Source organism: Battus philenor, unplaced genomic scaffold (genome assembly GCF_028537555.1).
Source record: "Battus philenor isolate CCGP_79_NKW_IND1 unplaced genomic scaffold, ilBatPhil1.0.hap1 SCAF_17, whole genome shotgun sequence".
Lineage (NCBI taxonomy): Eukaryota > Metazoa > Arthropoda > Insecta > Lepidoptera > Papilionidae > Battus > Battus philenor.
The window spans coordinates 221,107-245,496 of NW_027181679.1; the positions used below are offsets into that span (position 1 = coordinate 221,107).

A 24,390-nucleotide genomic window follows, 5' to 3' on the forward strand; every position below is an offset into this window, starting at 1 on the left:
ATGGATGATGACGCAAAAAAAGGCGAAGTTACCAGTAGATAATTTTAATTTAGAAACTTAATACAAAGATTGTGTTCAGGCATAGTAGCTGAGATTGGCCTTCTTCTTGGCTTGCACCTCGAGGATGGCATCCATGAAGTCTTCATGCGTGACGGCGGCAGCGGAGCGTCGCAGCGCGATCATGCCGGCCTCCACGCACACTGCCTTGCACTGCGCGCCGTTGAAGTCATCCGTGGACCGCGACAGCTCCTCGAAGTTCACATCCGGACTCACATTCATCTTGCTGTGATATTCAGACATTGATTATCAAGTATAATAAATATATCATCAATCTGTTTACAATTTTATTAACATGTAATCAAAATTTTCTTACATGAAAGCTGCTTAATTGACCAAAGATTGTTTTTTTTATTACTTGTTGCCGCACAAAGGTAATTGTGAATGTTGCAGGAAGAAACTATGTTTTACACAAGTTAACGAGATTGCAGTTGTATACATGTTAAACCCAATTTACATTAGTTTGATGCATTTCTCTCATACATAATATTAATAGAATTTAATGTTGACATGCCAAATGGAAAGTTTAATAACACTACACTGCTGCATTTTTTTTCAACATACATAACATGTATAATAAACTGAACTAAACTGATCATTACAATTAAGATGGTGTTCAAGGGCATATTTTAATTTGTAACATAACAACAAGACCAAAAAAATATTAATAGTTAATACTAACCGTGAATGTATTTGCATAATTCTTGCTCTGGCCTCTTCGTTGGGATGTGGGAACTCAATTTTTCTGTCCAGTCGACCAGATCTGAGCAGGGCAGGATCCAAGATGTCTACTCTGTTTGTTGCTGCTATTACCTAGATAAAAAAGAGAGTATATGTAACTGCATAATCATTTTTAAGTCTATTATACCATTTTATTTGGATTGTATTAACAAAATTTCTTTCAGACTAAAAAATATTTAGCTATCTCATTACATATATATCAATCAAAAAAGTTATTTATAGTTTGTTAACAGCTTCTAATATAGTTTAGTCTATAATCTTACTTTAATATCGGCGGTGGAACTGAACCCATCAAGTTGGTTGAGGAGTTCCAACATGGTACGCTGTACTTCACGGTCTCCAGCCTTCTCAGAGTCAAATCGCTTGGTTCCAATGGCATCCAATTCATCAATGAAGATAATGGCTGGTGCCTTTTCTTTAGCAAGGGCAAAAGCATCCCGAACCAATTTTGCTCCATCACCTGCAATTTAAGATACCAAGATGATTTTAATATTTAAACTTGAATGAATGATGGAGTGGCACAAATAAATAATGGTTGTCATTTATATTTAAACCCCAAGTGAAATACCTTCACTATACATTTCCACTCAGTCATGTATGCTCAGAGCTTTGCTGGACAATCAATTCCGAAATGAGGAGGAATTGACATAGGCTGAAGAATAATCAAATGTAGTAGCAATAGGTGGGGTACATCAGTCATACAACTGACGTCTGTTGAGGCTGAAAGGTTATCAAGTGGCAATTACAAGCCGACAAATGTGGCATGGGTAAGGCTTCAACATATGAACATGAGTGTATGAAGAAACATAATGCAATGCAAGGTGAGTTTTAGATATGTTTTACAGGCATTGTATAGCTTTCAGAAGGACAGATTTGTGCAAAACTTACCAATAAACATTTGCACTAGTTGTGGACCAGCCAGCTTGAGGAAAGTAGACTTTGTTTGAGCAGCACAGGCACGAGCCAACAGAGTCTTGCCTGTCCCAGGAGGGCCATATAAAAGAACTCCCTTCGGTGGGTGGATGCCCAAGTTGACAAATTTCTCTTTGTGTGTCATAGGTAAAACAACAGCTTCAATCAATTCCTGCAGAAATAACATGAAGAGTGTCAAATAATCTATGGATCATTAGTTAACATAAATCACCTTTCAATAAACATATAATTTACTAGTGCACTGTAAGTACTGTAATTATTATAGTAATTATATCTAAGTCCTTATGTCCTTATATCTGCTTAAATAAAATAATAGAGCATATCTTCACAAAAGACTATAGATTTACCACAAAAATAACATAAAACCACCATCTTACAATGACTCATACATTACAAGTTCATAAAAAATAATAGCATGTAATTAATTTACACATTAAAAGCAGTTCAGAGTTACAAATTGAAGAAAACTTACATAAGTTTTCAAATATCTTTGTCAACAATGTTTGAAGTATTTGTGTTACTTAATAAACATTGATACACTCCAATATCAGTACACAAGTTTCGTAACACCCCACAAGAATTTAGTTCATCATGAAATTTTGTCCAAAATTTTACTTGCTGTCACTTGTAAATTAAATAAATATAGTTGATAATTTAATTTACAAAAATTAATTAATGGAAAAATTGATTTCCCCATATTTTATATGAAAAGAATTTGATTGTACATTGTTTGGCCATACCTATATACAGCACAACCCAGATTATTTTAAAGCCACCATTCATTTGGAAAACATGTCTAACCCTTAAGTTTTTCAAACAACATCTAAATTTACTTTACTTTCTATTGGTAATCTAACATAATAATAATACAAGTATAAAACTCTATAACTGGATCCCAGTTAACCAAGATGATAATTTGGAATACAAATAACTATCTATAGTTCTTCACAATGTCATGGTTATTTCATTCTTTATATATAAATTAATTAGACACTTGCATTTTATGTTTTTTTTTACAACAGACAGAGATCGATAATAATATACATTTGTATTGTAACTGACCTGGATTTGTTTGTCAAGACCACCTATATCTGAATACTGTTCTGTTGGCCTCTCGTCTACCTCCATAGCTTTAACTCTGGCGTCGTACTCAGCAGGCAGTGTCTCCAAAATCAAATAGGAGTCCTTGTTCACGCCAACCAAGTCTCCTGGCTTCAGTTTCTCGGCGTCAACCAAGCCGATGACAGGTAAGAAATACGTTTGTCGTGTAGACGTTTTGATGACCGCGCATTTACCTTTCCTCTGCGAGTCTAAGTCGACGACGGCGCCGTCTTCCTCCTCTTCCTGCGGGTCCACATCGAGTAGTTCTATCACATTTGAAACTAAATAAGGAAGGGTTTTGTTAACTTTAATCTTTTCCGTATTTTCTTTAATTTTATCGTTTTGAGCTTGCAATTCGTGTGTAATTCTCATCACTTCACTTTTCATAATCTTTATTTCATTGTCCAAAAGCCTAGTTCGGCTTATTATTTCGTCTGTTGGCATACGAAGCACTTCATCGCTGAGAGCTTCCTCTCCGTCCTCCCAGATCGATTTATCTTCGAGTGTTGTGGCCATCGCTAGTTTTATAACTAAAGCACTTAGTTTTTATTCAGATCGTATTTAACTTTGTGTTGAGGCTAGGCTTTGGAACAATAATCTTGAATCTCATACGAAATGAATTGTCATTCAAGTCTGGTGTTTCTATCATCTAAATTTATTTTTGTTCAGAGTTAAAAGATAATTTTAATACTAAAAGTTACGAAAACCGATATTTAATTTGCTTCATACTCGGCATAATTTGTGACGTAGACATCAAGATCGCATTAAATAAGAAAAATATCTTGTTACTTAGTTAAATATTTTCTTTAGTTTTGCAATATAAAAAATCAGTCTCAACCCGCCTTTATTTTGACGGATCGGACATATTTTTTGATTCTGACATTTGACGTCGAGCTTCCACTGTTTCCAATTCCATTTGGCAGATTCGTGCCAATATTTTCACGTATTTTGAAATATTTTCTTGTAACAATTTATATTTCCTTTTGCGTAAATAGTTAAATATAACAATGGCTCTGTCCTTGTTCCTACGTAATCCAGGTAACGAGTCTAATATAAACATTTAAAACTTATAACTTACATTACATAATAGTTGTTTTGTAGAAATTATTTGACTGTCGCTTTGATTTTGATAGCTTTAAATATATGTAAAAAATTATAAATTCGGTGACTTGTTGAAACCGCTTTAAACTGTTGTTTTTGTTTAGATTGATTCCATTGTAGATCTTTTAGATAGTTGTTTACATTTTAAGGTTATTGTAGGAATAAAAAACATATTATGTATATTTTTTTCAAGTGTATGTTTCTATTATTATTTATAAACTTATCAAGAATAAACAATAAAAAAACTAGCTAACTTATTGACTGTTTAAAAAAATTGAAACTTCCTAATCAAAAAGTTCAAATGAGTTTTGTAAACAGTATTTTTGATGAGAGGTATTTTCTACTAGTTGCAATAAAGTTGCAGTGTTTTTCAACTTGCTGTTGGTAATCCAATCTTGTTTATAAGAAAAATTGGGTTAATGCAAATTATTTGGAGTAACAAGTTTGACTGAAGTAATTACTTATATGTCCTTTTCATCTTATTTTATCATAAACTTGTATAAAGAATTGATGGTGTACTATCTTGGTTGGATAGCAATTGATATTGCCACTGCTGTATGTATTGTGGTTAGTTTATGTTAGGAAGCTAATGGTAATATTGTCTAAAATTTATATATACAATTACAAGAGAGGTCCTGTTTGTATTGTCTTTACAATATTATCTTCATTCCTGTTTTTTTTTTTAATGAAGGCTATGGAGAAAATTTAAACTAACTTATTATAAATTTGTATTTTTAGCATGCACAAACCAAGCATTCACAAAACAGATAATGCGCTTGGCAACATTCACTGCTGCAAACAATGCTCCATTAACAGTCCGAGCACTTCCCAGTGTGTTGCCATTGAAAAATATCTCCTTAGAATCTCAGAAGATGCCTATTGCCAATTCGGTAAGAAATTTTAATAATGTTTTAGAAATGTTTGGTCTTGTCTCAATGGGGTGATTTCTATAAGCAGGAGCTACGGCAATAATTTTGCATGGGGGTTGTCTTTAGTCTAGTCAATTGCAAGTCCCAGAGAAATCCCTGCAGATCTTTGATGTCACTAATTATTATGGTGAATCCCTGTGGTGAACCTAGCTTGCCCCGAGAAAAATGCTACTCCTGTACAAAGGAGTAGTTTGTGAGCAACAGTCTCATCCTCTTTCAGGCATGTCACGGAAGACTGTCCATTACACCCAAAGTAAAAGATGTTTGTTAAAGATTGACTAGTAAAGATCCCTGACAGAGCTGATATTTTTCCAAGATTAATAACTTTAACATGACTTGTGTTTATTTAAAACCTACAATATTTGCTGACAACAAACGTTGAAGAGTTACATGGTTTGTTTGTACAGGTTCGGTCATTCCGCACGTCTGCAGTGCGCATGTCTGATGAGAAGCCCCATGACCATGCAAAGTTGTGGATTATCGAGAAGGCTACCAGCGCACTGATGGTCCCTCTCATCCCATTGGGGTTACTTGTTCCTAACAGAATATTTGACTCACTTCTCGCCATTCTTATCACAGCCCACAGTTTTTGGTAAGTATCTTTGATTAATACAGATTTGCGCTTATCAGTTCCACCTGGTGGTGTTGATTTAACCTTCATATGAAACTACCTCTTTACATCTCATGTTGAAATCCTGAAGTTAATTGATGCCAGACTTCTTCCCAGTACAGCACCATGATCATTGGTCAAAACTCTGGGAATGCTTTTGCATACTACCTTAGTTTTACTAGTTTCGGTCCAGGGCCTTAACAATCCTAGGGTAGAGTTTAAGCAGTGCTTGCATTATAGTACTAACAAAATTATTTGAGCACCACTGTAACTTGGAAAAATGTCTTGGATAACTCTAAGTTTGCCAAGAAATTTTTATAGAGTTTGTTGGAGGGAGTGGTACAACTTCCAACTACTACCAGATTTCTGGCCATAGCTCTGATGTTCTCTCTCTTTCCTTCAGCAACACTAGTTTTTGTGCAAATGATTATTACTGTTATTCATGACTTTTTTTACTACATCATTAACTTAACAAAGACTGGCAGTGAGAGATCGTTCATGATGGCAGGAGTTCTTGCGTCTCAGTCCCCTGGTTCAGGTCTTTTGAAGCCTAGCGTTATAAGACAGGACCCTTCACACCATAGATTCATAGTTCAGTGCAGCATAGTTGAAGTTAGTTGGAGTTTACCCACCCAAAATAACACCTGTTTAGTGTATACGAACCATAACCTATCAGAATCTTTGTTGGACTTAAAAAATAGTTCATTGCTCACACTGGTGTCTATAATCCCAACCTTTTTCCATCCTTTCCTAATTCCTTATCAGGGGCATGGAGGCCCTGGTGGTAGAATACGTAAGGGTCCTCCTGTTCGGACCACAAATCCCCAAGATAGCGATGGGCGTGGTGTACTTCCTGACCGTGCTGATATTGGGCGGGCTGTTCTACCTGAACCTCAACGACATCGGGCTATGCCGCGCTTTTTGGAGGATCTGGCGTAACATGAAGAAGCCGAAACCCCCTAAGAGACATAAGGTTACTGTGGCCAATTGCCTTGTAACTTATACTTCACTATTACTGTACAAGTGTTTTTCTTCATGTAGTTTTTTTCATTCCTTGTTGTGTAGAGTATAGGCCGTAAAGGTTGTGGTGGCTCACCAAGCCGAGCGCGAATTCGGCGCTGTACGGAATTTTGTATTGCAAAAGCCTTTTAAAATGTAATTTCCAAAAAATTAAATATCTATAAGTATTGATAAATTCTGAAAGTAATTCATAATAAATTGTTGGTGTAATTTAATATAAATTGCTTTATAATGTGGTAATAAATTAACTTCAGAGCATTAGGTGTAGTGAAGACGATGATTAATAACATTTTATTCAACTGCTGCGTACAGGGTGACCTCCATAGCCTCTGCTCCTTATCCTATATTAAACATTCATCATGTGTAGTTGATACAGAAACATGTGGTCACAGGTTTTGCTGGCGTCTGTAAGACATGTTCAACACACGCGGGCGAAACTTGTTTGACCGTCGGTAGATTTTTAAGTACAGTGGAATGACCTCGTGTCCCGTTTTTCGTTATTAACCTGTAGTGTTTCTCGGCAGGGGCCTGGAAGCGATAGCTGTTGATTACGTCCGCGCGAGTATATTCGGCCCCGTCATTCCCAAAATTGCCATCGGCCTGGTATACCTACTTTCCATAGCGACTCTGGGGGGCCTGTTCTACATCATAAGTCACGACATCGGCATCGCCAACTCGGTGCGGCGGCTGTGGGCGGTGCGCTCGCAGGGACAGCCCGCCTGAACACCCGCAGGACGACTTAGATGCTGGCAGCCTACCAACACACATTGGCTTTAATGTTATTCGTTGTTGTTAATCTCTATTGACCTCGTACTTAGCAATTTCTTTATTTTCTACCTAATCTGTGGCGCTATTTGGCTTCTAGCCGCCGCGGAATCTAGGCTTTTTGCCAATCGTCGACAAATGTTCTTTTGCTTTGATTGCGTCCTTACACCTTGTTTTAAACAAAAACAGATGTTTTGAACATCTTGTGCCGCGGGCCCGTGGCGACTTTTGTAGCGATGCTCGTGTTTAGTGAACATGCGGCAGCATTGCCAAGAACGCGTCTGGTCTCCTTTGCATCGCGACACAGAAGAGATGCCAACGCGCTACTGCATCGCGACGTGGAGAGAGAGCAGGGAGGGTGGTGTGTGCGTGGAGGAACTGTGTATCGCGACAGTATCGCGTTCGTATCGCGGCTGAACGGTGAGGGCGCGCGACAGCATCCACAAAAAGTCGCCGCGGGCGAGGGGCTTTAATTGGTTTTTAAATTACTAAGTTGTGAATAGATCCAAGATCGTTTTTACAATTGTTACCGTTTTTTATACAAAATACTCTGTTTGTTATCGTTTTTATGATAAAAGTTCCAATCGGAAATAAAATTTAGTTGTAAAATTAATTTTGAGTTGTGACCAGCATCTAAGGTTATTTTTTTAATTGTTTATTTATTACACACGTTTTAAAAACTAAGGAAGTCTACTGTCTTGATAATTTGTAAAACGACGCTCATTTCGAGAAGTATTGTAAAGTACTTAACAAATTCTTTTTTTTTTTATTAAAAATGAAATTTGCGACTTTTCTTTTAAATCAAAAATTTGGTAAGTAATTTGTTGGATCAGATATTTTCGCGCGTTGAGAAACGTTTATGCATTCAGTTTGCCGCGAACAATGTCTCGCCAATCGCGTTTGTTTTTAGTTAAATTAAATGTTGCGAATAAGTTTGTTAATGTGACCTATTCCGACGAATTGTTTTGCGAATACATTTATTGATTTTGTAAAAATGGAAAAAAATCGATATTGTTTTTTTTTGTTCTGTGGAAAACTTTGTTCTAATTTCGAAGCTTCAAAAATTTGCCCTGTACCACAGATGCATATATTTTCCTTCTTTGGACGGCGCTTGCACGTAGCCAAGTCGACATCGGCCATTTTCTATTTAAAATAACAATGTACACCACGCTTTAAAATATTGGAAACTATAGTCCTTGGATCATTAACCTAAATTACAATTTTATAAATTTAATAACTGTACGACGATTTCAATCCAGTATACTTCAAAAGTTTTTAACACCGTTTCAACTGAACACAACATTAAAACTTAAGTCATTATTTAAATGTATTTACAAATAGAAAATGTCCAACAGTTACAGTCTGAACTATTTTTTTATATTTTTATACAAAAAAATTGTTCAAGCTGGAACTATGAAAAGGTAGAATAATAAACGTATTTATAGTTGAACAGCTGTTGTCATTTCATAGATTATAATTTCAAGCATACCAAACGTAGATATTGAAAATACGACGTCGATAAATGTTAATGGCTACCCCGCCAACACTTTCCATCGTTCATTTTAACCTCTCAATAACGTGTTCAGAGTTTCTTGTGTTCTGCGATAGGTTAGCGTTTATCCTTTTCAGCCGATGGACGCGCACTGCAAGGCACAGGCCTTCCTAAGATCGCCTCGATGACCGCTCCTGCGCTGCCGGCACCCAGGCGACTTGCCGCGACCTCAACTATGTCATCAGTCAATCAAGTTGGGGATCTACTCGCACCGCGTCTACCGGCTCATAGTCGCCATTTGACAACTTTTCAGCCCCAACGGCCAATTTGCCCCGCCCACTGTCACTTCATACGAGCAATTCTTCGAGCTACGTCGGTAATCTTGATTCTTTTGCGGATCTCATTTCAGGATTGGATTTCGCAGCGAAACTCCGAGCATAGCCCTCTATCCTATATGAAACGCAAATATGGAAAGCAGTTATAGATGAAATGCTTGTATTTTTCACTTAGATGGTTATTTATACACTTGCGGAAAAAATGTAGAAAATTCCCTCAGTCGCAACTGCACTTCATCTGTTGCTCAAAGTATTACATCTGTCAATAAGACTAATATTTGGGCGTCGCTTGTCGGAGTATGTCTTTTTAATAAATTAGGCTGCAAAAAAATTCAACTTCTCGAAATCAAGTATTTTGAATAAGTTTTTAATTTAAAATGTGAATGATCGATGGGAATAAAGAACGAGGAACCATCTCTTTCAAAGCCAATTGGTATATAAACAAAAATGGCGGTCGCCTATAACTTCGGTGTTCAAAAACCCGGGAGGCGTGACCTTATTGACATATACATTTGACGTCATATCTGTAAACCACAGATTATGCAAGCTGTCAAAATTAAAACTAATTGGAAATAAGCCATCAAAGATTTTGTTTCTTACCGATAAGGAAATATAAAAAAAATATTCATAAAATAAACTCTAAATTATTTATTACATTCTATAAAACGATTAACATAACTTTTATCCAAATGTTTAACATATTAGTCCTCGCGGAGGAGGACAAGTCATCGATATACACACAGGATCCATACGCTGCATGATTTAGCTTTTAATGAATTCCACGTTTATAGGTAACTGCGTTAAAAACACAACGAAGAATTAAAGTTTAAATAAATGACAATAGGCTTGTGTCTTTTTGCTTAGTAGAAATAATGAGTGAGTGCAAACCCCCCGCACTGTAATAATTTTTTGATAAACATGGATTTCCACAACGATTTCGTACTTAGCTATATAAAAATAAATATAACAACGCCCGTACTGAACTAATAAAAATATTTTCTTTTATAAATACTTATCATTAAGTACATAAAAATATTTTTACATCGATAACATTTGAAAGAAATTTTATTTCTTTACCTCCACATAAAATTGATGCACAGTTACAAATTTCTCTATCGATTTACAATTAAACAGTTTTTTTTAATTAAAACTATTAATGCAACTGAGCATATCCGAATGTGGTAAGTCAAACGTCATTTGGCGCCATTTTGTCACTGATGGAAAATACCACCAAATTATTTGAATTAACGTAATTATTATGTTGATACGTTTAAATGATCGGACTGCGGCCGGTGCCGCCGATGGAATATGTCGAGAGCCTGCCACTGCTTCGTGTGCAGCAGGATGTGTGGCCGCTTCGCCCTCATGTACTCGACCGCCTCCTCGGGCGACCAGCCATTTTTCTGTAGAGTGAACTTCTCTGTTATATATATTTCTGTGCCTATACTAGACCTAAATATATATGCTTTACTAATTAAGCACGTTGACTTGCTCCAGGAGGACAATAATGATTTATTTATGTTACAGTAAAAATGACAAGACAGTAAAAGCAAGTTATATGTGCAAGAGTGTGGTATAGCACGACTACAGAGCTAGATTTCTATGGGGCATATTATGATTCAGCCGGTGGAAAATATGTCGGCTCTCTCTATCTGTTCATGTATGAAGGTATACATCTTCTTAGCGCAGAAACTTTACTAGTATAAGCGCAGTCAGTACAAACATGAACGGTCTTGCAATTGCAGTGTAGTAATTACGCATTTAAAAGCTACCAAATTATATATTTAATTACAAAATAAGTTTGTATATATTTTTGCAATTGCTAATTAGTTTTATTTAATTATTATTATAAATTAATTATTAATTGAGCTTATAATATTACATTCTTTCATAACCCGGGAGACTAATTGATTTAATTTGTGATGTTGTGCACGTGTAATTTTTATTGTTTCTCATTGCTTTATGTTTTACCTAATAATTACTTTTAATTATTCTACACAAATAAAAGCATTATATAAAAATAACTTAATTACTGCAAATAAATAACTATGTTTTTTTACTTTCACAATGAAAAATATTTTAATTTGATTTTTTCCTTATTATATTAATTAAAGGAGGTAGTTATTTACGGTATAGCTAATTGTGACTTTAAAACTTGTGAATGATCGTGATCTAACCCGATAACAGTAAAAGATAGAACTGTTTTTCAAGACTGTCGAGTACCCTCGAATTGAAATGCTGAACATGTTACGATTGACAGCCAACCCTCGACGTCCAGTCTTCTTATGAGGCGTTCGATTAAGGAACCACAGACCCAATTTCATCATCAGGTGAGGCTGCCTAATCTCTAATATTCCTTCGCTTATTTTTTTTTTAAATAGTGGAACTAATTAAGTTTTATAGCAGAGTGATAATAGCAGGTAAATTGTCACCATCATGAGGTAGCAGCCGACGAGCGTGGCGCTGCGCGTGCGCCCGGCCTTGCAGTGCACGTACACGGTGCCGTTGCCCACGTGCCCACTGTCGGCCACATTGTCCAGCTTCGCGCCGATCGGGAGGAACCTGCAATCAAGCAAACTTTCCCTGTAATTAAACCAATGCATTTCATTTGTGCATGCCATCTCGGGTGTATCAGCAAAGTATATTAAAATCAAAAAGGCTAGTTTCTATAAATCCAATAGAAATATGATTTCTGTATGAGATATAAGAAACTCATTTAAAAAATCAATTGATGGTGTTAGTTTAAAAAACGGCTCAACCAAATCATCACATTTTTGAAAAGGACGAAAATGGTTGTTATGGAAAAAATAAATAATAACCCTGAAATAGGTTTTGTTTGTCAGGACAATAACTATTAACAGAAGGCAGTAAATAAATAAAAACAAAAGCTAATAAATAAATAAATTCCAAAGAGAGTGCAGCGCAGTTTACATTTTTTATTTAATTTAGGCTATATCTGACAAAGTATGTGCATAAATCTGTATAGTTAAACTTTATTATAAGATGTGTTGTTGTGAAGTTTCTTCCTGCTTCTTCTCTTCAATTATAACACTTTGAGAAGTGGATTTAAAAACAAATTCGATTAAAGAAAGTCGACGACCAATAAGAGTTCTATTAAAAGTTCGAATGATGAATAAATGAGTTTTATCTTTATTTTTTTATTAACAAATAATACGAGGCGAGGTCTCCTGACTTCAGCGGCAGCTGCCTCTGTCACAGATAAGACCTTGTCTGGTACCTACCTGTTAATGAACTTGACGCCCTCATACAGCTTGTCCTGATCCGGAGTCTCGAAGATGTCGGTGGTGGCGAGCTGCAGGAACTCCACGCCGTGCTCCTGCCATTTCTGCAACAACATCGCACGAGGATAAACTAACGTTTGCTAACTTCGTTGACGCATAGGCTGTATTGAATAAAACCTTATAAGTCGATGTGTATATCCTCAAGTTAGGACTATGTCCAATGCTGGGCCTAGTCACTTCCCATGGATTTCTTATAGGGCCTGTAGAAGTGGCCTGCACCCAGCATCTTCCATCGACTTTAACAAAATTTGATTTTAACCCTTAGTAGCCTGATTTACAAAAGTGATTTTTTTATATTACTTTGTTTGCTTGAGGGTCTAGATGAAGGGAAAAATATATATTTTTTTAATTTCGTTGAAAAGAATATTATACAACAGTAAAATACGTACAGCCAACCTATAAAAAAAACTAATAGTGATGTGAACATTCGGTTTAAAAGATTTGTATCAAAATTGAAACTCTAGGCTATTAAGGGTTAAATTGCCAATCCGCTGGAATATGTCGATGAAAACGTACACATTACCACCGTACTCATATATTTTTAACGTTACTATAAACTTTACCTTCTAATAGATTGCTAATCTGTTATATTTAGTAAATTGGTGTTCATAAATTTTTAAAAAAGTGCCTGGGAATTTCCAAAGATCTTAAAAATAATGTATTGGATGTAATATATTTGTAATGTAATTATAAATATTTATTGTCAACTTCTTACACTGGCGGTAGCATATTCTTTCAAACATTAACGTAAGAACCTTCCAATATAATTGTACAGTGGCCGCATTTGACAACAATATTTCTTACGTAACGACGTATGACTGAATTCTTGTTAGAATTTTAAATCGCATGCTCGCTCCGAATTGGGCTTGATTGAATGTTCATTGATTGTCGATACCATGACTGTCGTTCTGTTTATTATTTAAATTCTTGATACACGCACCATGTACCAAAAAATGGTAATAAATATTTGCGCAGATGCCATTCCCAGTTGCCAATCGACAACCGGTTTCGACGGAAACTAGTTTGGGTTTTTTTTATGGCCCCCGCTATTGGGGGCCTCTCGTACCCCCTATCTTTTGAAGGACAGGGACTTTACAGGCAAATTTAATTATTTACATAATTTTTTATTATTTACTTTCTCTTCTTTCATACTTCACATTGTCTTTCGGTCTATTCTTCCATGCCACAATTCTGCTGTCTTTCCCTTTTGCTCTGTATCACCTTTCATTAATTCCTCTTTTCTTTTTATATTTTCATAATAACATTGTTATTCTATATCACATTTTTATTACTTAAATTCTATAAAACTAGTTTGGGTTATATCACAAGAAACCGCAAACCCTGGTCATACTAGATAGAAGCATTGCTGGAGTTTCTTCTGTCACTTTTTCTCCCAGCGCTAACGATTTCCGAACTGGTAGTAGTGATGTTGGCCAGGCAATAGCAACCGGCCAGGACGAAGTTCGACCCTACCGCACGCTCGTGTGTCGCAACGCTGATCGGGTATTATAGACAGATGACAGCGCAAGCCGAGGTCCCCTTATAGGAGTCCTATAGCTTAGCCACCCCGGGGAGCGTTCACTGAAGTAATTTAAGAGCTTGGCGGCCTCCTGGAAAATAATAGTACATAGCCGAGGTTTCCCTGGAAACCGAACTTCGCTACTTTACGCACTCCGCGCTCTGCTACTTCAAACCCGCGGAATCAGCGAATGACATTTGAGCAGCCGTATGAGTTCGGTCCAAAAAAAGTATTCCCCGGCTACTTCTGTTCGTGTATAAGTATTTTAAGAATGAGTTTATTTGAACGAAGACTCAATATCTATTTGAAATAACTTCTTATTCTCACGTAACCGTATATTTGCAAAGCGTAAAGTTTATTACCATGAACTTCACCAGTGGTAGCCGTAATAAGTTCAGTGTACATTGGCAAATGAGAAGGTATCAGCTCGCTCCGGATTCTTGAGCGCATAGAACCTTTACAAAAACTTTTCGCAGACGTACGTCGATTACTTATAAGAAGTCTTTGTAATGACTCACTCAAAAAATTCAATGCAAATTTCAAAAAAAAGACAGCAAAAAATGGTTGTCTGCACATCTCTGTATATTAAAATAATTAGTATAATGTCATCTCTGTTGAATATATTCTCAATTAGGCATCCGCATCTAAAAGCATTATATAGGATTAATTGCAATCTTCTCCGTTTATAAATATTTATCTTAAATTGCAACTAAAACTCAACGAAACAATCCTGCAACGAATGGCATGTTTAGACACGCCATTATTACGAGACGCAATAAACACCAACGAATTTGTGACACTTGTTATTATCCCATTTTTTACATTTCCTTACTTGCGGTATGTTCATTTAGTTTATTATATATTGCGCGACAATGTTTCAACAACAAAGGAAGATTCACGACAACCAGCAGTTTTTGTCTTACGAGGGGGAAGTGGCTTTCAACAACAAAGGAAGGTTCACGGCTTCAGATAGCCGCCACAGAAGGATAGACTATGTAGAGCTATTACCAATTAAGATCTCCCGAGATTTCTCCGTCATCGCTATATGACGAAGCCTCGGGATGTTCTCTAACATCTGCAGCCCCGTCATCAATAGTCGCGCAAGCAGCTTTGTTTTCTCTGGTCTGCTTGAACTTAACGTACCTAACATCTTGGCCTCTCCACCTATTGCGGGTAACAGTTATTGCTCGCCACTTAAAGACCAGGGACTGGTTCCGCCCGGAATCACAAGGTGCCGTGAAGGTTGATCACCCACTAATAGCGAAGGACAGGAAGATCAGTTCATCATAATACCAAAACTCCTCACCATCCGCACGTCCCCCTCCGCTGCGGAAGCGTTGATAGAGGCTCCCTTCTGCTGCTACGAAATTGTAGTTTAATAGTATATAACTATAACACCTCTTTACTTTATTGCCTACACATGACAAATGTAGTGCAAATTGTAATTACATTTGTCAAGTCGTATTTACAAATTAATTTAGTGACATACAGAATACATAAAACATCGTAGAGCATTTTTGATCTTCAACTAATATACATTTTACCGTGTTCTTATTTGACATCGATTAATATTATTAAAGCAAGTAAACCCCTATACATTATGCTAGTTGACCTTCGTCATTTCAGCTCGCAGACGCTCTTCAAGGCATAGGCCTCCCCAAAGTTCTATGGGGGGATGTACAATAAGCGCCACGCTTGTCAGACGGGTTGACGATCGCAGCGTGGTATTTTGGTACGCAGAGGACACTGCTGCTCATTCACTGGAAACATTTTTCGTACCAGTGGCAATTTCATATAATTGATGCAAAAAGTTAATTTTAGAAGAAGACTGTATCTCGGGTCAGTCTTACCACTGCTCAGTTTAAGACTAGACCAGTCTTTTCCAACATTTCCTGCGCCATCCCCCACCTAAGCCTATCTAAAGTCCTTATGCTCCCCCCTCTTGTAAGTTTGCCATGGCTCCCATATTATTAATTTACAAAGTGTTAATTATCTAAGATTGGAATCGAACCCGCGACCTGCGATCTCGCAATTCCCCATCCTTAGCGCATAATTTTTGTGTTAAAGCGAAAGGGTCTATTTTCGAAATGCCTCCCTTAATAATCAAACTGCCCGTCTGTGGGGCATGGGCCTCACGTTGTGGAACACTGCTCTAGAAAGCGTTATATATATTTAACATCTTTTTATGATGTGATCTTTTATTTTGAGGGAAAAACAAAAATACATAAGCTGTAAGCTTTAATTGAACGGTGCGATAGTTATTTCTATAGGTCGATTAAGATCACGCTGTTCGCCATTGGCTTGTCCTTTCTCATAGCATTGTTCGGTTTATAACAGGAAATATTAAACCGTAACAAGAGTCGCGACCTTGCGCTGTGTAACAGCCTTTGTTACATTTGATAACGACAAGTATTTACCGTAAATATCATTAAAGTTAAATTAAGTTAATAACTATTACTTTACGATGGAATTTGTGGTGGCGTTTACGTGTTGGATGCGGGCAGCGGAAGACCGGTCATCGCGGCGATGTTGGGGGAGGCGTATGCCTTGCAGTGGAGGTCTATGAGCGTATGGTTTATTGTCTTCTGCTTTGGTGTAATGAAACTAGTATAGATGTCGACTTGTATAATGTTACACAGATCCACGGTACATTGGAACAGCTCAAACAGTCGTGTGTCGTGGAATGACGTCAGGGTCGTTTAGTTTCGCGTTTGGGAACGTTGAATATTAAGTAGGCGAGAGAGTCTCCTCAGTAGCGTATTAATGTTTAAGGTCTTCACTTATAAAGCATCATCATTTATTCCTATGTCCTCAAGATGGGGCAGAAGGAGTCCACAGTACGTCGCCATCCCTAGCGGTGTTGAGCGATTTGCTTATGGCGGCCATGTCTTCGTTTTCCTTGAGGATTCCATTCTACGGCTTGCCTCAATATGTGAGCAGGGTTCCTTCGGAGCGTGTAGCCTATCCAGTTCCATTTGCGGCGTTTTATCTGCTGGTCGATCGGCATTAGACCGCAGCGTTTCCAGAGATCTACGTTTGACTTTTTCAAGCCTTTATATGCCGAGATTACGTCGAAGACAGTTGTTAACGAAGACTTGGAGCCAACGCGAGATATCTTTGTTGACGTTCCACGTCTCGCATCCATATAGCACGGTTTTTCACATTGGAGCGGAATTTTTTAAGCTTAACTCTCCTAGTCAGTTCCCGTGATTGCCATACAGAACGGAGCCGTGCGAAGGCTGCCTTCTAGAGCAGCGGAGTAAATAATAAAATATATCAATACTCATTGGTAATGAAATCCTAAAAGACAATCGCGACTCAATGAGCATTACAGTAAGGTGCAATCCTGCGCGGCCTCCCGGCGATCCGTCGCAGGCGTCGCGTCTTCATTAGATACAGTTACGGTCAGTTTAGATTAACGCAGCTTCTTGTTTAACTATAACGTTAACAGTTACGTGGTTGTTTACGTTAAAGTTAACGAAGTATTACAAACAAGCGCTTGTTTTTGCAAGTGATATAGATTCAGTGCGAGCTATAAATTTGCAACTTCCTTTATTGTCTCACCCAATAAATGTAAGAATACAATTCAGAGTTTAATAAAGATGTTACGAGGGTGGATTGAAAAGTACTCGGCCTAACCAAGAAAATAAACACATACTAAATCAGTTATATTTTTATTTTTCTACATAATCACCATCAAGTTCAATACACTTTTGCCACCTCCCCTTCCAAACATTTAGACCGTTGAAAAAAAATGATTCTTCCTTAGAGTCAAAATATGCGTCTACAGCTGCTTTGACCTCGTCGTTTGTCGAAAATCTTTGACCTCCCAAGTGCTTTTTTAGGTTAGGGAACAGAAAGAAGTCTGATGGTGCCAGATCAAGTGAATACGGCGGATGCGGTAACAGTTCAAAGCCACAGTTGTGAATTTCAGCCATTGACTGTACTGACGTGTGAACACGGGCGTTATCTTGATGAAACAGGACTTTTCTTCAGAGCATTCCTCGACGTTTTTCTTTTATTTCCTCTCGTAAACGACGTAGTAAGGTGTAGTAGTAATCAGAGTTTCTAGTCTGACCCCTTTCAAGATAATCAATCATAATCACACCTTTCGAGTCCCAGAATACTGAAGCCATCACCTTATTTGCCGACAAAATCGACTTAGCCTTTTTAGGGGGTGGTGAACCAGGTCTTTTCCACCGTTTTGATTGTTGTTTTGTTTCCGGTGTACAGTAATGAACCCATGTTTCGTCCATAGAAACAAAACGATTCAAAAAATCATCTGCATCGGCTTCAAATAACTCCAAACAGTCGCGTGAAATAGTCAATCGCGTCCTTTTTTGTTCAACTGAAAGCAGTCGCGGAACCCACCTCGCAGACACCTTGTAGAAACCCAACTCGTTAACAATGATGTTTTGAGTTCGTTCATAAGAGATGCCTATAATCTCGGCTATCTCTCTAAATTTTAATCTGCGGTCTCCCATTATTAAATCAAGTACTTTTTTAATATTTTCGTCAGTAGTTGACGTCGAAGGCCTTCCAGAGCGGGGTTCATCTTTCACACTCTCTCTACCACGCTTAAATTCTGCTATCCATTTTTTGACGGATGAATATGACAGAGCACAATCACCTAAAGTACTGACCATGTCATCATGAATGGCTTTTGATGATAGCCCCTTCTTATGGAGGTACTTAATGACGGCACGCTGCTTGATTTGCACCATTCGCGGAAATTATGTCCGATTACTTTGTTAATAAATTTATAAAATCACAACTAATTATCGCACACGTTTCTAACTTCACACAATGAACTAGTATGAACTGAACTAAATAATGTGGGTAGATTTGATTTTTAGAATTGAATGGATCTGTGTTAGGCCGAGTACTTTTCAATCCACCCTCGTATGTAAAAGATTGAATCAAAAGGGGTCAAAGAGGAGATCGTATGATGATGAAAGAACTCTTAGAAGTTGGTACATTTGTCAAAACACTCGTGATGTCACGTGAAAGAGACATCGAAAGTTATCTTTAGCTAGCATTAGCATTACAAACAAATCTGGTTCAGAGATCACGACACATCAGAGCGCGTGTGATGACATTTTTGCAGAACAATAGGTAAAAAACGTGGCAATACAATTTTTTTTCATGACAATGTAAGCATTAAACTCGGAAGGTATGTACATACAACATACATTTAGTTTTGCTGGTTATTGCAGGCAGCCCAACGAATTGGCAAGTTTTTTTTATCCTTTATAGGCAAAGCATTTGACCATTGTCTCGCCTGATCTCAAGCGATGGTACATGCTTGCTCAGAAGAAATACCTTCAATCTTGTCTTGAAGACTTCATAATTATAATTGTCGGGAAACAATGACGCCGGTACGCTGTTCGCACTGTAGAATTATTAGCAAAACGCTTAGTGCGGGAAGGAATTTCAATCATGTATGGATGCCGCGAATCCATGCGTCTTGTTGGCCGATGGAAGAAAGGACAACAATAATAAGCTGCTGGAGCTTTAAGGCTCTGGAGTCTGCAGACCGGTAAACGCTACGTACGACGTACACCTGCAAAGTACACCTGCAAGGACAGACGAACATGCAAAGGTCGCAAGACCCTGGATGCAAGCCGTTTTTAATCTGTTCTATTGGAAGTCTTTGGGGAATTATGATCAGCGGTGGACATCTTACTGTTGAAATGATGATGGTGGTTGGAGGCAGTCCATATTAGGGTCGTCTTGTGGGGTTCCTTAGCACCACAGGGCGTGGGCTTGGGTCCGAAAAAGAAAACAAAAGAGGGTAGCTGAGGAACCTCGTGATGGTAAAAAGTATCTAATGGATTCAGGCGTTACTTTACGGAAGTCCATCCTAAGTAAGAAAAGGACTAATATATAGCTACTTCCGTGATGTAGCAGAAGTAGCTATATATTAGTTCTTTTCTTACATGAGAAAAAGTTTCAGGCTAAGCATCTTCAACGCTCAAAGCTGTATATTGCTCAGGGACACAGAACTATTGCACTCAAGGGAAACATTATTGGTGCGCATTAAAATTCCGCACAAGCATCCTGAACTCACCTGCACGATCTGAAATGACTTGGTGTTGGATCGAAGCAAGATGGTGAAATTTTCATTTGTGTAATTTTGAAAAATCGTATTCACTTATTATTATATTTTTAATTTACATTTTCTGCTAAAAAATAAATTTCGTACTCTTTACAGTCAGGTAATAATTAATACGAATTAAATTAAACGAATTAGTTACGACGATAGGCTATTGCCAGGACATCACCAAGAAATCTCTGTTTACGTTTTGACTTTTTTGATATTTCGAATTGGTACCGTCAAATTCTTAGAGCTGGGGACCACGTTTGAAATGTCAATCAAGAAAGAAATCCATAAAAATGATCGAAATGCCGTCTAATTGACCTTCTGATAGAATAATTTAAATTGTCAGCACGAAGATTCCAGAGGGAGTTCTCGAGCTTTGTGAATGTAAGGTTTAGATTAAAAGCCTTCAGCGCTACTTTGTAAATCAATATCGTCGTGATATAAATTGTAAGACGTCCACACGTGGACATGGACCTCACCCAAAGACTTCCAAAAGGATCGGTTGGAAGCAGTCGTCATTATGATCCTTTAAAAGGTTATTGGGCTAGGTGGTCATATCAACAGTATGACCATCGTTTGTAATGTTTGAACACAACTCACCTCGGCATCGTTGGAGAATATCTTCAGCTCGTAGGTCTCGTTCATGGAGACCACGCCCTTTATGTTCTCGTCCTCGATCAGCTGAAAGTAGGACATTCATCAAATTAAAATGCACGGCAACTAATGCTATATGAGTATTGTAACTAACATTTGATTTTGCACATTGCAAACAACACTGTGATATCCAGCAAGGATTACTCAAGAGTCCTGTTAGCTTGCTGCAAGACTTTTCTGTTTTTTGCCTAGGTGGTGAGAGCCACTCGCATAAACTTCAATGAAGGCGATTAGAAATTTTCTCTAACAATTTATTATATATATAAAATATCTAGCTATATAATTGCATTGTTAATATAATTGCAGTAGCTAACACTTGTAGTATTATATTTATTAAAAAGATAAATTAAAAAAAATTAGTTATGTAAGCTTATTATTATTAATTTTTTTATGATAGGAGCAATTTTTGTACAGTCTTTGTCCTATTTTGTAATGCTACTAAAACTCTTGGAAATGGTTTATTTATTTATACTCTATTAATATAATTTTACCTTTTTTATCTTTTGTAATGTACAATTGTTTGTATTAACCAATTGATAATAATTAAAACGACTTGTTAGACTATATGATATTTAAAGTCAATTTGTTGTAGAATAACCAAAAACATTAAATAAACATTTCATAAGAGAGACTAGTACATAATAATTAAATGTATGCCTCTTGTTTATTAGCCATGTTTTTCAAAAACTTTGTGACATTAAATTTATTTAAACCAGACTTTTAAAAAATCCTATGACAGAGTAAAGGATTTACATGTAATAATAAAGTTTGACAATAAACTTCTCTACTACATTGTTAAGGATAATTGAAGAAGTGAACATGAAACAAACCTCTTCAGAAATAAACTCTTTTCCAAACAGGGTCTATTTGTAACTGTCCTTTAAGTTGAATGATGCCATTACCATATAAAAGAACACCATTTGATTTTAGTTCCAGTCAAATTGGGCTCTCCCAGCATTCATCTCATGACATTCGGAAGTGATCATCAAATTAAACCAGTATTAGGCTGCTGCATCTTGTTTAACCATTTTATGTATTCATAAATGTTTTAAATGTTTAATTAAACAGAATCTAGTTATAAACATAGCAGATGGCTTATTGCAGAATAATGTGCAAGCTAATGTATTTCTCAGACTTCTCTTTGCCAAGTAAGCTGTCTGGAAGATGGTGCAACAGTGCAAGGAACATTGGATAATCATAGAGTCAGATCTAATTTAGACTCTGGGGGAATCGCTGCTCACCAAGTTCTAGCTTAGACTCACAGACTTGTAAAATCGACTAAAGGGGAATCCGTTCTTAACAAGTTCAACACATACAGTGTTAAATTTAGCTTTTAAAAAAGAAGTCTCCAATTGATAAAATTTTACTGTCTATTAATAATTTATTAAATTAATTTGGTACATGGGCACTTGTGTTCTCACTCATATGTATAGTCTAACAACAATAGAATTGTAAGTAAAATTAGTTTATACTTAAGGAAGTTTAATGAACTTAACATATATTTGTTCCAGATGTGCAATGCTGTTTAATATTGCTCATGTAATGCAGGCCATTTGAGTGAATGTTGAACATGTTTATTCATTGCACAGAATTTTTTTTTCTTTTGCACTAATCTACAATCATACACCAGATAATACATGGATGAAAAGTGTGGCGTACTTCAGGATAGGGGCGACTTCCAGCGAAGCCACTCCTTTTTAACATAACCAAAAACATGAATATAGCATTCTTTCAAGTTGCCTTAGGTTATCCCCTTTCAGGCAATCAGCCTTGATTGCCCATGTAAGAAGTTTGGCAGCCTACTGGTTTAGATGGTTAGCTAGCCATTGTTAGTAAGACTTAGAATTTGCTCTAATCCTTTTATAGCGCTCATGCTCCATATTGCTGGCCACTATTATTACCATTCTTTTTTACGTTATGTCATTCTTGGGCGTCCAAATTCAAATATCGATTTAAATTCGGATACTATAAGCGACAAATGGTTGCTGCAGTTGTGTTAAGAGTTGTGAAATTGGAAATATTGTTTGTACATATGTGAATACATCTTCTTCGATCAATCTTGGCTATCATCTTACTTTGTTACACTCACAGGGGGTAATTCACTTCCCCAGCTAGTCATGTATAATTACTTTGACTGTTTCACCATCTTTAGATTTTGGTGGATCTTAGGTTCGTTATACACAAAGGGACATTTCATAGTGTTCAAAATATTAAAATCAATTTTTATACTATCATAGAGTGATATTGGATTACAAATTGCAAACAACATTTAAATGGCACTAGCAACTTGAAAGATACATAGTAACTTGCCAGTACTTGACATAATGGGAAATTAAATCAAGTTTTATCAAGTGGAAAAGATCAAGGTTAAGTCAACTTGGTCATGCTGCACTTTACTGGTCATGACCATAATTGCAATCAATATTTACTTTTCTGTATTCTAACATAATCTTTTGTATGAAGGACCTGTCCTATTAAGTTTTCATTACAATTAAATTACCAGTATTTTAAACCATTATTTTGTCATTGTTAGACTTTTTTCAATATTTTTTATTATTAACCTGCTGTCTGCAGTTGTAAAGAGGCAACATTTTTTAAAAAGAAAATTAAATTTACTTTGTAAAATCTATAAGATCATATGCATAAATTATCAGGAAATAAATTCAGGTAATTAAACAACACCTGTTCTGTTGAAAATCTTGTTAAAAATAACTGTATTGAGCACATATTGGGAGGTTATTTCGTTTACACGGTTTTTATAGGATAATTCTGAGATTTTTATTTAACATTGTTTTAGCGGTAACTTATTTTAAGTGTGAATCAAAATATAGGTGATTCCTATAAAATTCTCTACAAAATACTCAATGTGTATTAAGTTACTAAAATTTAATACATTTCGATAATATTCTTTTACATTTAAATTACAATATTTCATAACAACTAAAAATTAAAAAAATAGTTTAACACTCTTTAAATATTTGTATTATACTTTCCTTAAAAAAATTAAGTAGCTTGAACTATTTATATAGATCTATTAATAAACATAAATGAATTATAATGATTTGCAATACCAGGTAACCTAAATAAATAGACTTAAGAACATACCTTCTTGGTCATGTTCCGGAAAGGCAGAGCTCCCAGGATGACGTGGTCGTCGATTCTGTCATACCAGCGCCTGGTGGTCGCCTTCTCCATCAGCACATTGTACAGGAGGGTCGGGTAGAACGTAACTCGCGCGAACATCGCGGAACCCTGTCAACATGCAGTTAATTTAACGATGTACATGCACGACGTGCGCACACGATATAACACGAATAATAACCGCGATCGCAGCTGTGACGCTACCATGGTGAAAGCTGGCTGATGTCCGTGGTGGGGATTGAATTAATTTCTACGAGGATTCCTCACACGCTTTGCGGTTTGTTGTGACAGTATCTGTCAAAGTCAAACGAGTAGGCGTAATTGCGTCCGGAAATTAGAATTAAAAGATGTCTATGTTTTTTAGTTCATAAGTTTTCTTAGAATTTATTGATTTAATTAAATTTTCTATGGCTTTCAATTTATTATTGTAACTTTAGCATGATAACGACATTCAAAAATATTTGGGCAGAAACAGATTGTTAAGGTTACAAATGAAACTATTAACATTGAAAAAGATTGTTTTTTTCTTACATGTAAAATTATATCTTATAGTATATACAGAAATTTAGTAAACATAACATATCATG

The 24,390-nt window shown here is 36.6% G+C and overlaps 3 protein-coding genes across 4 annotated transcripts; 1 reads left to right on the top strand and 2 right to left on the bottom strand.

Annotated features, from left to right (window-relative positions):
• Positions 1-28: 28 nt before the first annotated feature.
• Positions 29-3,452, bottom strand: Rpt5 (26S proteasome regulatory subunit Rpt5). The gene is made up of 5 exons (XM_068763330.1): positions 2,794-3,452; positions 1,687-1,882; positions 1,062-1,258; positions 740-870; positions 29-283 (listed from the first exon to the last, which is right to left on the bottom strand). Exons 1-5 carry the CDS (start codon positions 3,346-3,348, stop codon positions 76-78), a joined length of 1,287 nt encoding a protein of 428 aa, XP_068619431.1. The 5' UTR covers positions 3,349-3,452; the 3' UTR covers positions 29-75.
• A 274-nt stretch (positions 3,453-3,726) lies between these two features.
• SdhD (succinate dehydrogenase, subunit D) lies at positions 3,727-7,999 on the top strand. The gene is made up of 4 exons (XM_068763332.1): positions 3,727-3,870; positions 4,672-4,823; positions 5,270-5,454; positions 7,017-7,999. Exons 1-4 carry the CDS (start codon positions 3,840-3,842, stop codon positions 7,213-7,215), a joined length of 567 nt encoding a protein of 188 aa, XP_068619433.1. The 5' UTR covers positions 3,727-3,839; the 3' UTR covers positions 7,216-7,999.
• A 1,990-nt stretch (positions 8,000-9,989) lies between these two features.
• On the bottom strand, positions 9,990-24,098 carry PTPMT1 (protein tyrosine phosphatase, mitochondrial 1). Of its 2 annotated transcripts, none has more exons than XM_068762974.1 (6): positions 24,008-24,098; positions 23,768-23,914; positions 20,609-20,689; positions 12,327-12,430; positions 11,517-11,646; positions 9,990-10,487 (listed from the first exon to the last, which is right to left on the bottom strand). In XM_068762974.1, the coding sequence occupies exons 1-6, from the start codon at positions 24,008-24,010 to the stop codon at positions 10,341-10,343; spliced, it is 612 nt and encodes a 203-aa protein (XP_068619075.1). In that variant the 5' UTR covers positions 24,011-24,098; the 3' UTR covers positions 9,990-10,340. The 2 variants fall into 2 exon arrangements, with proteins under 2 accessions (XP_068619075.1, XP_068619076.1); XM_068762975.1 differs by having other exon boundaries at positions 23,985-24,065.
• Between the last annotated feature and the right edge of the window lie 292 nt (positions 24,099-24,390).

Coding starts and splice junctions, on each gene's coding strand:
- PTPMT1 (XM_068762974.1), bottom strand. Junction 11,647..12,326: donor GGCGTCAAGTTCATTAACAG/GTAGGTACCAGA, acceptor GCTTGATTGCAG/GTTCCTCCCGATCGGCGCGA. Junction 10,488..11,516: donor TCGGCTGCTACCTCATGATG/GTGACAATTTAC, acceptor TTCACTCTACAG/AAAAATGGCTGGTCGCCCGA.
- SdhD (XM_068763332.1), top strand. CDS start 3,840: ATGGCTCTGTCCTTGTTCCTACGTAATCCAG. Junction 3,871..4,671: donor CTTGTTCCTACGTAATCCAG/GTAACGAGTCTA, acceptor TTGTATTTTTAG/CATGCACAAACCAAGCATTC. Junction 4,824..5,269: donor AGATGCCTATTGCCAATTCG/GTAAGAAATTTT, acceptor TTGTTTGTACAG/GTTCGGTCATTCCGCACGTC.
- Rpt5 (XM_068763330.1), bottom strand. CDS start 3,348: ATGGCCACAACACTCGAAGATAAATCGATCTGGGAGGACGGAGAGGAA. Junction 1,883..2,793: donor GTCTTGACAAACAAATCCAG/GTCAGTTACAAT, acceptor TTATTTCTGCAG/GAATTGATTGAAGCTGTTGT. Junction 871..1,061: donor GTTCCACCGCCGATATTAAA/GTAAGATTATAG, acceptor TTTTTTATCTAG/GTAATAGCAGCAACAAACAG.